Source organism: Macaca fascicularis, chromosome X (assembly GCF_037993035.2).
Source record: "Macaca fascicularis isolate 582-1 chromosome X, T2T-MFA8v1.1".
NCBI classification, from domain to species: Eukaryota; Metazoa; Chordata; class Mammalia; order Primates; family Cercopithecidae; genus Macaca; species Macaca fascicularis.
This window is the reverse complement of record NC_088395.1, coordinates 42,767,016-42,780,083: the sequence shown is the minus strand read 5'-3', so window position 1 is coordinate 42,780,083 and position 13,068 is coordinate 42,767,016. Positions and strand designations below refer to the sequence as shown.

General features: G+C 42.6%; 1 protein-coding gene across 1 annotated transcript; it reads left to right on the top strand.

The window, feature by feature from the left end:
* The first annotated feature begins 278 nt into the window (after positions 1-278).
* On the top strand, positions 279-1,088 carry PPP1R2C (PPP1R2 family member C). Its single transcript, XM_045384099.2, has one exon. The coding sequence runs from the start codon at positions 362-364 to the stop codon at positions 977-979; it is 618 nt and encodes a 205-aa protein (XP_045240034.1). The 5' UTR covers positions 279-361; the 3' UTR covers positions 980-1,088.
* The last annotated feature ends 11,980 nt before the right edge of the window (positions 1,089-13,068 follow it).

The window sequence follows — 13,068 nt, the reverse complement described above, 5'->3', positions numbered from 1 at the left end:
AAAGGGAGGAAAAAAAATGACGTTAGCATGGGCCACGAGGCGGTAACGTCAACGGTAAAGCCAGCAGCAACGGCAAAAGCGACGGTAGCTTTAACGGTAGCTGTAACGGTAGCGGTGACGTCAGCGGTAACGGCAACAGTGACGGCAACGGTAGCGGTACCGGTAGCGGTAACGGTGGCGGTAGCGAAGGCGGCGACCATCGTGACGTCATACACAGCGCCCTTTGTGACACCAGGGCCCTGGTGCTTTAACTAGGGCGTTGGGACCTGTTGCCCCGGCAGACGGCGCTGCAGTTTCAGACTGGAGGGCGGCGGACGGCTGCTCAGCGGCCCAACTCTCTCGCAGCCCTTCTCTCCGCAAGATGTCAGCCTCCACCTCCTCGCACCGGCCCATCAAGGGGATCCTGAAAAACAAAAGCTCCTCGGGTTCCTCGGTGGCGACTTCCGGTCAGCAGTCTGGAGGGAATATTCAAGATGTGAAGAGAAAGAAATCCCAGAAGTGGGACGAATCAAGCATCCTTGCGACACACCGCGCAACGTACAGAGATTACGATTTAATGAAGGCAAATGAGCCCGGCACTTCCTACATGAATTTGCAAGATGATGGGGAAGATTCAGTGCGCGATGTCGAAGGAGAAGATTCAGTGCGCGGTGTCGAAGGAAAGGAAGCCATGGCCGCCACTGATGCCTCGGACCACAGCTGTGAGGTGGAGGAGGAAGAGAGCAACGAGGCCTACATGAGAAAACTCCTCCTCCACAAACAGGAGAAAAAGCGGCAGTTCGAAATAAGAAGAAGGCTTCACTACAACGAAGAATTGAACATCAAATTAGCTAGACAATTAATGTGGAACGACCTACAAAGTGAAGACGATGAAAACGAAGAAAGGCCACAAGCCACGAATGAAGAAAAGACTGCTGCAGAAGAATCAGAGGAAGCTCCTCTAAGCGGTGGACTGCAAACCCAATCATGCGACCCTTAGAATTCTGATACCGGCTTCACCCTTGCAATTGTTTGTGAATATACGACGCTTAGAAGATATCTGCTTCACCCTTGCAATTGTTTGTGAAATACAAACCTTGTTACTGTAATACACTGCTTCTTGTTTTCTGTAGCGCATGCGTCGAGTACTAAATTACTTAAATTGTAATGCAGAATTGAATGGTAATCTTAGAGAGTAATAGATTAAGTGGGAAATGCCTGCTTGATGTTGTTGTAATTATTTATCACAAATACAGATCCTGATATTGCTTTTAATTTTATAAAACCATATTCCTTTTATAAAACTATGGGTTAATGTATATATTCTATAGCTTTTTAATATGTTAAAGACTTGAAAGAGGACTAATTTATATTCACTTCTAGTTGTACTAACTTTTGCAGAAAAAGTTTTGTTAAAAATGCAGAACATAATTGGTAAAGTAGATTATCTAGGCTGATAAATACTCAGGCTGAAAAACACTTTAGGGTGATTTGCTGTTTAATTGAGAGGGAATCTATTATAAGAGTTATTGTTGATTTTTCTTATAGTAACTTTACAATTTCTCTTAATTTTCTTTGTGTTTACAAGGAAATGACTGAAGTTTTTCTCATGAAAAATAGCCATTTTTCATGCATTATCAGGTTAAAGTTGCACCAGTGTCTGTTTTGTTTTTTGTACAGAGGGTGGGCAGATTTGGTATCAATAGTTTTTTCAAATTCTAAAGTAGTTAGTAGTCCCTTTTCATACCTACCTTAACCTCTATCCTTTGTTCCTCAGTCCTCCCAGCCCATGCATATCCAATCCCTTAACTTTATGGAATATCATAGATAGTCAAGACATTAAAAACCCTTTCTTCTCTCAGATATTCTATGTGTTGCAACAGTGTCATTTGCATTTTGAGTATTGTGGTCTCTTCAGACTTCCAACATGTGGGGTTACATAACTATTTGAACGCAAAGAAGTGGTTTCCAGATGCCTGCGGAGTGAACAGCTGCCTGCAGATGCGTTCTTCTTTCAAGTTTCTTCTGTCTGAAGGTGAAGACAGAAAGCTCAGCCCTCGTGACCTGTTCTTCCTCAGAAGAGAAGGAAAACCAGCTCACATTTGGCTAGAGTTAGGGGAGGAATGGGGTTGCAGAAGTGATAAGGGAAAATCATAGATGACTCACAAGTGGGGAGACAAGCAGATGAAAACATTGGAGGGAATAACACATGGTTCTACATGGGGGGGAGGTGTGTCTAAAGAATCATTTTCCACAAGATGATAGACTATTTTTTACCTAACACAGTACCACACCTAGGTTATTAGGGAGAAATGTGGGCAAGGAGATGAGGGATGAAACCTCCAAAACAAATTTGGGGAGGAATACATCCAATAATTTTTAAAAAGAAACTTGATCAAATTAGCACTATCGTTTTATAATTGAAAAATTCAGCCCATGAGACAGGATGCAACATTCAATACATATTCAAGGGGAAGCAGAAGAGACTGAGCTCTCAGTCAGTCCACGCTGGGTGGGCTTTAGCAGCCAATGCTGCATGTACAGAGGCCTTTGGAGGATTTAAGAATGCAGATTGCAAAAAGTCTGGGGAAAACTGAAAATTGTGGGTGTGTGTCTGTGTTTGTGTGTCTATGTGTGGGCACCGGGAAAAGCTGCCTTGAGCATTCTTCTCTACCAGTATAAACACAGTTCTCTAAGACAAGGTTATACATTATTAGCTCCTGAAAAAGATAAAAAATTGTTTTTATCATTGTGTAGGCAGAGCATTTTTGCATCACTGAACCTGCTTATGCATGCTGGGTATGAAATATCTTATTCTTTCACGAAGCCTTCTTTTTCTTCATCTTTTTTTTCCTGTTTTAAAGCAGACTCTTTGAAAGGTGCATATAAACCCGGTTTCCATAGCAATTGCAAGCATCAGTGATAACCCAGAGCTTCTAAGTTATAATATACAGGCTACCCTATTAATGAGTTTCAAACTGCATTTCCACGAGACAACGGCTCAGCCACTGATAGATAAGGTCAGGCCCCATCTTCAAACTTTAAATTAAATCAGGATAGATCAAAATGCAACAGAGGGAGGAGTGTTCTTTTGGGAAAGTATGCTGTTAAAAATATGTTCTTTGTGGAGGCAAAACAGTTGCTTTTGTGGTTTGTAAAGCCCAGATGAAAAAAATATAAAACACATACAGCTTCTTCTGGGTTACTAATGGCATGTTGTCATGTTCTCATGCTATTTGTGAGCGAGTTTTTATCATGGTAGCTCAGGCTCTAAGAAAGCACACAATCCTTTGCTCTAGGAAGAAGAGACATAATGGTTTATTTTTGCCAGATCTCACATAACATCACGTTATAATTTATTAAATTTTTTATACACTAGGTGCCAAGGCTCTGTGCCTGCCTTCAAGGAGATACCAGTTTATGGATGGGAGGGCTCAGCCATGTCACCAGGTCATTTCTATACTGTGCAAGAGTGCTTTACAGAGGTCCTTGAGGGACATCACTTAAGGTCTTGAAAGTCCTTCACTTGGAGTTGATATAGAGGATAAGACCTGGAAGAGGCATGAAATTTAACCAAGTGATGAGAGGTAGACTCATAGAAGTTAGCATTCCAGATATCGGTAAGGAGATGTAGTTCCTTTGGGGAGCTGCAAGGTGTTCTGTATGGGAGAATGCATAGGACTAAAGAGGTAAGAAAGGCTATGAAAGGATTCACATGCCACACAAAGGCAATGGGAGCCACCAACATTTTTAAACAGAACAGTGACATGATCAGACTCATGTTTTTGAAAGACCACTATCGCTGTAGGGTAGGGCTTGAAACAGAACAGCCTAGAGGGACAAAGATGGAGAGAGGAGCGCAAATGTGTGACATGGGTTACAGGAAGCTTATGGCTATAATTTTCAAGTGCTGAACCTCTTACCTTGCACTCACAGTAGAGTCACACCCTGCTCTACATCAGTTCCATGCAGTGTGGCCCCCAGACTGGCTGCATCAGCATCACCCAGAAGCTGTTTAAAAGTCCTAATTCTCAGACTGCATCCCAGACCTACTGATTCAGCATCTCTAGGGCTAAGGTCTAGCGTTCTATGCTTTAACAAGCTTTCCAGGGGATTTTTCTGGACGTTTAAATTTTTTTTTTCTTACAGATGGATTCTCACTCTGTCACCCAGGCTGGAGTGCAATGGCGCCATCTCGGCTCACTGCAACCTCTGCCTCCCAGGTTCAAGTGATGCTCCTACCTCAGCCCCCGGAGTGGCTGGGATTACAGGCGTGCGACACTATGCCTGGCTAATTTTTTTATTTTTAGTAGAGATGGGGTTTCACCATGTTGACCAGGCTGGTCTCAAACTCCTGACCTCAGGTGATCTGCCCACCTCAGCCTCCCAAAGTGCTGGGATTACAGGCGTGAGCCACCGTGCCTGGCTGACGTTCAAGTTTGAGAACCACTGCTTTACAATATAACTTTTTAATTAGCCGAGCTCAACTCTGTGGGACAGATCTCACTCCTTATGTGTGTGCGTGCGCGCGCGCGTGTGTGTGTGATGTGTATAAAATTTTGCAAAAATACATTACGCTGAATGTCAGAACTGCACAAAGATTTGTTGAGAAACTTTCACAGGTATGCTGCTAGATGGAAATCACAGTTATACTCAGTCTGTTCCCATCCCTCCAATGCAACCCTTTCTGTAGTCCCTCCTCCACACCTTGCTATACACTGTGCTCCTCCCAGCACAGGTATAGTTGGCATTCCCACTGCCACCCACGAAGTCCTGGGACTTTTCCATATCTTCAGTTTTGTTTGGGCTATTCCTTTTATCCAGAATATATGTCTTCCTATTTTTATTGCATGTCTCAATCAGTCTTCCACATTCAGTATAATTCATCCTGCAAACTTCTAAGTCAGAATAGTGGGTGTCTGCCCTGGGGGAGGCAGAAAAGCACAGTAAATGACAGTGAAGGATTTGAAGTCAAAAAGATCTGGATTTGAATTCAAGCTCTGCCATATATTAGATGAGTCACTCGAGGCAAAGCATTTCACCTCTTTGAGCCTGTTGCCTTACAATCAAATGAGGATAATAATAACAATACCTTCCATTTCTGGTTGTTGAAATGATTAAATAAAAAAGTGCTAGTAAAACACATGGCTTTTGGTAAGTACTCAGTAAATGACAGCTATTATTATTCTTCTCATCTGCACACATTTTCTCTACATCTGTTAAACCAATCATTTCTGTGACATTTCTGAATCTATCTCTCTTTTCCCACTGGACTGAGGGCCTCTTGGAGATAGGAGCTGTGCCTATGTGTCTGACATCTCCAAGCACAGTGCCTTATACTCAACAGATGTTGTAGAACAGAACTGAGAGGTTGCACTTGAGCAGTTTTTCCTCCTGTCAAATTGTGTTCTATAATTCCTCTATAATTTACCTACTCAAATACAGCTTGTTCCCTGAGGTTCCTCAAGTTTTAGCTCCATGAGCTGTGAGGGGCACAGGTGAAGACAAAGTGAAAAAATGACAGTCCCAAAGGGCAAGACTTGAGTGGCAGCTGCTTCAAATAACCTTCTCTTTGAGGATGTCCTTGGTGTTTTCATCATCACTAAGTCTGCAAAGTAGGAGATGAAATGGGAGGACAGCAGGCAGGATTTAGATGGAAAGCCAATCTCCATTTTAATTTTAAAATGCATTGAAACTTCTAGGACATAGCCAAGTTTATAAAAGAAAGGAATTAATTTTGTCTCGTGAATCCAGACCACAGGTAAGAACCACATTCAGTTATTTACAGTAACACGTGACACTTTTATATTTGCAGAGTGTTTCTGATTCTTTTTTTCCTTCTGAACTCCTTTTATTAATTACTATTGACTTTAATAGCAACATAAAACTTTTAGAGCTGGAAAAGACCTTAAAGACCCTTTAGTCCAACTGCTTCCCATTACAGGCAAGGTTTTCTGTCTCATTAGCAGCAGAGATGAAATTATCACCCAGGGCTTGTAAAGCCAAGGGGAGACTAAATTTGTATATAGCAACAAGATCTCTCTCTTTATATACGGGGAACCTAGATTGAAAACAGATTGAAGTGTGTTTTCGAGTTGGTCTGGGGGCTGTTCTTGTATTTAGAACTCAGAAAAGCCTTCCAAAAGAGTATAACGTTTCTTAGAAAGCCTGGCCTCAGACCAGCACCCAACACATCTGCTGGCTGATACTTTATCTTTTCAAGATGCATAGAGTACACCTTGCTCCCCTGGTAGCACCTAAGTGTAAGATGATGTAAGAGAATACCAAAGATCAGTGATGTACCTGGGACAGCACACCACCCCTGAATTCCTCATCTTTTCTGAGTGACAGAAGAGAAGGCACTCATGGTCCCCTCACTGTCTCTGTCTCCTCAGCTTCCTCATTTGTGAGATGCCAAACTACCTATTCATAGGGTCGGAGTGAGGATTTTATGAAGTCACACATGGAGAGGGCTTAGAACAACACCAGGCACATGGTAAACACCCATTCAATATTAACTATATTTAACATTCTTCTTGTTAGCACTATCTTGGAGCTCTGTATGGGGCAGTAGCATCTATCAAAGCCAGATAGTTTTCTGCTTTTAAACCTAATATTAAACAAGGACAAATTCTACCTCTCACAGATAGGCAGGATGCGTGACAGGGGGTAGTATGGCAGGCCAGGTCTCACTAGCCCAGGCCTCCATAATAACTGTTTCAGCACTGACTGAGTGGTGACATTAACTATTAAAAGCTGATAGAGCCAGTGCCCTTATTCAAAGGCTGGAATATAGCAAAAGCACACCAAGAGTTTTGCCCAGGCCTTTTCTGGGACTTGAAGAATGACAAGATAACAAAGGAATTCTTAACAGGACCTGTTTAGGATTAAACAAATTTTTATTGGGGATCTGAAGAAACTCCCCAGACCTCCACAAAAATGTTTTATTGGGGGGTCTAAAGGAACTCCCCAAACCTCCATGATTTAGCAGGAGACAAGATAAGGGTAATAACCCTGGCAACTGGACCCATCTAGATTAAGTAAATTTATTGAGGCTCCAGAGGAAAGTTTTCAAAACTCAGACCTTAGTTATAGATTAGAAGGAGTTAATCACTTATGTCTTTAGATGAATGCACACCTACACATAGACATATAGCTTAGAAGGTATATAAGCTCTGGAAAACTTTGTAATTTTGAGTTCATCTGGCGATATTTTCTCAGTCTTCTCCCTGTACCTGGTTACAGAAATAAACTCTCTTCTTTCCCAGTTCACCTGCATCTCATTATTGGGCTGTGAGAATAAGCAACCCCATCCTCATTTTGGTCAGGGAACAGTAGTACATTCTTCAAATTTCAGGCCAGGCTTTATGTCTGAACTGATATTTGACTGCTCCAAAATTAGACCTTGCAGTGAATGCAGTGATCCACCACCTAGATTCTGTAAGAGTTAAAAAAAGAGGAAAGAAACATAAAAAGTGCCTCGACAGTCAAAGACAGATTTATTTCTCCAAAGTAAACCTGAGAGGGGCTTCTGGCTGACGTCAGTCAGGAGCATTCTCCCTTACAGACTAAGAGTACATATTGGTGTTAGGGTGAGAGGGCTTATCACAAGCTTGGAATGTTTCTGTGTCAGGGACAGGCTTATGGCAGGGTTGGAATATCTTTGGGTGGTGGAGAGGTTATCTTGGGGCTGACATCTTTCCAGCCAGAGAGGAAGTTATCTCAGGGCTGACATGTCTCTGGTTGGGGAGGGGTCTGGAATGTTACTGGTCAGAGATGTTATTTTGGTTTATGGTCATGCTGACCTTAGCAATTAGGCTGATGCCCTTTAGATTTCGGCAGTTTTTTGATCAAGGTGAAACTTAAAATGATGGTACTTGTCCAAGATGGTGATGCTCTTGCTCTGTCAATCCAGACCCTGCAGTTATAAAAAGGATGAGGGGCAGCGTGTTCTTTCTGGCTACTCCCTGCTGACGAGGGGACAGAGCGTTTTCAGGTCTCAGATTGATTGCAGGAGTAACACCATTTGTAGATGTTTTGGGGTAGTTGTCTGTGAAATGGCCATGATCCTGTCAGTTAAAAATCTTTGAAAAAGGTTAATTAGGCAGGGTAAGAATATTAGTCCTAGGCTTATTATTAGGAGAAGGCCCAGGAATGGGATGACCCACGCTATGATTTTGTTTTTAAACCAAGAATCTATTTGGTTGTTTTGGTTTTTCCTTAGTTTTTTAGCCCTTTCTTTAAGTTTTTTCAACAGTGTCTCTTATAAGCCAAATTGGTTGAGATAGAAACAACATTCCTCACCTAATGAGAGGCAGAGGCCCCCTGTTTCAGCTGTTATAAGATCTAGTCCCCATCTGCTTTGGAGGACTACACCAGCCAAGGAGTCTAGTTGGTCTTGGACTCTTACAAAGCTTTGGGCTATATCTTCTAATAAGTGCTGTAGTTCTGTTGAAAGAGCCTTAAAGTATGTTGCGGAGGTGGCTAATCCGCTCACTCCCAATCCAAGTCCAGAGGTTATACCCAAGGTGACCATTAAGGGAATGACGTGGATAGCCCTTCTTTTCCTAACATACTGGACGGATGGCATGGGCAAAGGTTGATCAGGAAGAACTAGTCCAATGGAGGGAGATAGATAAACTAGGGTACAGGTTCTGGTCCAGTTAGTGGGGAGACAAAGATATGTGTTGGTGCCACACAAAAAGAACCGGCCTTTGTTGTAAATACAGGCAGCAATATGGAAAGAGAGTAAGTGAATTAAAGATGGTATGTTTTTTTCTTTCCTGTGGTTCATTGCTCCAGATGGACAAGGAGGAGGCCAGGGAGACACTTACTACAGTAGAGACATAGGAAGAGTTATTTTTTACACATTTAGTGTGATTGGACATTGCACCATTGATATTGAGCCATGGAAAAAGGTAGACCCCAGAGACAGCACATGTTAGGCTGGAGGCATTGGTCAAGGGAGAGATCATAAAACAAGCCAGATGTAGAAATGGTTTGTTTGCTTCAGGTGATACTTGGTAGTCAACTCGGTTAGTCTGATGGTCAGGGGGGTGTATAATAATGATAACACAGTTGCATTGGCTAGGCATTAAGGATCACACAAGGAGATTTCCCTCAGAGGCTGAAAAGCAAAGTGAGGCTTGTTGTAAAAGGAGGGTGTGTTTAGTTATAGGCCCTTTAACAGGAGGGCCTTGGGGCTTAAGGCATTGTAGGGGGTTGTAATAAGTTTGAAATAATTTGTTAGCTGGATTGGCCCTGGAGGTAGGATAATTGCCAACCAGGGTGTCAGCTCTTTCAAAAAAGGAAGCTCCTTTTTGGAGTTTATAAATTAGGGTTATGCTCCCTGTTAAAAGGTCATGAAGGGGTGCAGGAAGGACTGAGTAAGCTGAGGAAGACAGCTATAAGCACATCCAGCATTCTGGAGCAAAGGAAGAATTTGCTTGCAGCAAGAGGGACTGTGTAAGATTTATAGAGCGTTCGAGCTTGAGAGCAGTGAGGAGTGGTTGTATTGGTGAATTTGATATACTTAGGGAATTTATATTGAAAAAAAAAAAACAAACAAGCAAAAAGAGAAAAGGGTTACCTGGGTAGGAGTAAAGTCCTGGAAAATTCCTTCAAGCCATAGGTCTCATAGAACAGTAAGGAGCTGATCAAGATATATAATGGGAGTTTCATAAGGGTACCACTGAAGGTCTGTAGCAAGGTTGGTTAGGAAGTGGTGAAAGTTTGGGGGAGAAAAATATTAGAAAGATACATAAGCGGTTTAAGTGAATTTCTTTTCCTTTTCCTCTGGGCTTTGGGTGAGGTGAAGGGAAATGGGTCCTGAAGAGACATAAGAGAAGGCTGAAGGGGTTTTAGATTTGGTTGTTTGGGTATGTGGTGAAGGGAAGTCAGTTTTCTTGAGAGAAGTATAATGAATCCAGTTAGGGAGTCCCTGCAGTTTTGCTGCCATGGGTGTGGTAAGGATGATCTGGCAAGGTCCCTTCTATTTAGGTGTAAGGGGAGTATTAGGGGTAGGGCTGGGACCTTTTACCAGGACCCAATCTCCTGGCTGTTGGAAGGGATTAGAGGAGTTGACTACAGGTTGTGGCAGGTATTTGTCAGCATATTCCCAAATGAAATGGCAGACAGTATGTAGAAGAAGGCAAACGGGAGGAGTTGGTTGAGGTGGTGCTTGGCCGTGAGGTGGAACAAAGGGGGCGAGTGGTCTCCCACACATGAGCTCAAAGGGACTGAGCATTAAGGGCTTACATGGGAGTGCCCAAATTTTTAGGGGGGCCAAAGGTAAAAGTGTAACCGAAAGTAAAAGTGTAACCCAGTCTTTATGTGTTTGGAGTGAGTGAGTAGCTGGTGAGGTGTTTTTTGAATGCCATTCATTTTTCAACCTTTCCTGAAGATTGAGGTCGATAGCGGATGTGTAGCTTTCAGGTGATTTGTAGAGCTTGTGCAAGTGTTGGAATAATTTGAGAGATGAATGCAGGACCTTTGTCAGATTGAAAAGAAAGAGGCACCCCGAACCTGGGGATGATTTCTGTTATTAATTTGGAGGTTTCAGTAGAAGCCCATTTGTTGGTTGTGGGAAAAACCTCGATGCATCCCAAAAAGGTATCAACCAATGCTATAAGAAATTGAACCTTTTTAACTGGGGTCATATGGGTAAAATCAATTTGCTAATCCTGTCCTGGAAGGTGTCCCCTGGTTTGATGGGCGGGTAAGAAGGGGGTGGAGTATTGGAGTGGGGTGAAGCTTTTTGGCAAATAGGACATTGATGGGAAATGGCTTTTAGCTGTTCCTTTATATCTGGGGTTATGTGTATATGGGAACTTAAGAAATGTTGTAGAGGGGAATGGTTGGCGTAGAAGAGATTGTGAATGTCCCATAAAAGAGTTGTTTTTTTCAGGGTCAGGTAGGACTAATTTGTTTTCTATGAACCACTATGGGGGGTTGAATTGTGCCCTTACTGTTACTAGTTGTTGTATTTGGTGTTCTGGATAAAAGGAGGGGATATGTTGTATGAGGGGAAATAGATATTGGGAGATTGGATGATTGGTTGAGGTTTGTTTTGCCCAATAGTCAGCCTCACGGTTTCTTAAAGAAATGTGGCTTTCATCTGATTGATGTCCTTTGCAATGGATAACTGCAACCTTTCCTGGAAGTAAATCTGCCTTTACTAAATGATGGACTAGTTTTCCATTAATGATAGGAGCTCCCTTAGCTGTGAGATAGCCCTGCTCACTCCAAATTTGGGCATTGGAATGGATGATGTTATAGGCATATTTAGAATAGGTGTATATATTAACTTGTGTGTTTTTTGCTAGAGTTTGTGCTCTTATTAGGGCAACTAATTCTGCTTGTTTGGAGGATGTGCCCAAAGGCAAGTGGGAAGCCTCTACGACTCACTCTTATAGGTGGGAGAAAGTGGGTATCATCATGATATCCCTCAGTGATGGCATATCCTGATTGGAGGGGATGGTTTTTTGATGTGCTGCCATCTATAAACCAATCTGGGGCTCCCTTTACGTGAGTGGAAGTAAGGTGGTGAAACATGGTGAGATAACTTTCAATTAAATCAGAGCATGAGTGTTGATTGGGGTCCAAAATTGGTGTTGAAGGCAAAACAGTGGCGGGATTGGGGGGAGCATCTATGAAGAGAGATAGAGGGTTGGAGGAGAATTGAATGTAAGGCTTGCAAGCAAGAGGATAATATGGAGGTGGGTGCTTTATGGCTGAGCATATCTTGCAGACTGTGAGAAGAAAATACCTGAAGGGGTTCATAGAACGTGAGTTTTTGTGCCTCAGGGATAATCAGAGAAGCTGTGGCCAAAATTTTTAAGCAAAGGGAGTCAGCCTTTGTAAATGGGGTATAGTTGTCTTAAAAAATATGCCACTGGTTGGAGGGAATCTCCCATGGGTTGGGCTAATAGTTCAAGGGCCTGATTATGAGAACTATGTAAATATAGATGAAAGGGTTTCAGGGGGGTTGGAAGGCCTAAAGCCGGGGCTTGTAATAAGGCATATTTTAGGTGAGAGAAAGCAGGACAAAGGTCTGGAGTGGGAGTGAGTGGTTGGTCAAGATTTCCTTTTGTGTGTTCATAAAGGGGTTTAGCAATAATGGCAAAATTTGCTCTCCATATTTGGAAATATCCCACTAATCCGAGGAAAGAAAGTAAGTCCCTTTTTGTTTCAAGAAAAGGGATTTGTTGAATGCCTTGCTTTCATGCTGGTGGAATTTCTCAAGTATTTGGAGTTACAATTAATCCTAGGTATGAGACTTTTGGAGAGGTTAATTGGGCCTTCCTTTTGGACAGCGGTACCCGCATTCAGCCAAAAAATTTAAAAGCCTGGTGGTGTGTTGAATAAATGGTCTAGAGAGGGGCTGCGAAGAAGTACATCATCCTTGTACTGAAGCAAGATGCTAGGTTGTAGAGGTAGTTGGGAACGGTCCAATTGAAGTGCCTGACTGAAATTGTGAGGGCTGTCTCTAAACCCCTGGGGGAGGACAGTCCAGGTGAGTTGTTGGGAATAGCCTGTGTCAGAGTCGGTCCAAGTGAAAGCAAAAAGTTTTTGACAGGAGGAATGTAGAGGAATAGTACAAAAGGCATCCTTGAAGTCCAATACTGAGAAATAGCTAGTGTTGGGAGGAATTCTCGATAGGAGGGTGTAGGGGTTTTGGACAACAGGATAAACAGGAACAATAACAGAGTTGATTTATTGCAAATCCTGAACCATTCTATAGGAGCCATCTGGTTTTTTGGTTGGGAGAATAGGAGTATTCTGGGGAGAATGGGTGAGGATTAAAATGTTGGGAGCCAAAAGTCGGGAGATGATGGGCTTGGGTCCCTGTAATCCATTAGGATTGAGGGGATATTGTGAGACTACTATATAGCACTTAGGATCCTTCACTGAAATTTGAATTGGAGAACGGTGGGTAGTTATTATGGGGGAGTCAATGTTCCATACTATGGGATTTACCTGGTTGAGGAATTTGGGTTTTACGTCTATTTGATGTGGAGTGTCTGAAGAAGGGTTTTGTTCTTGACATAATAATAAGTGTGGCTTTGTGACTTTGGTGTAGGGCCCATA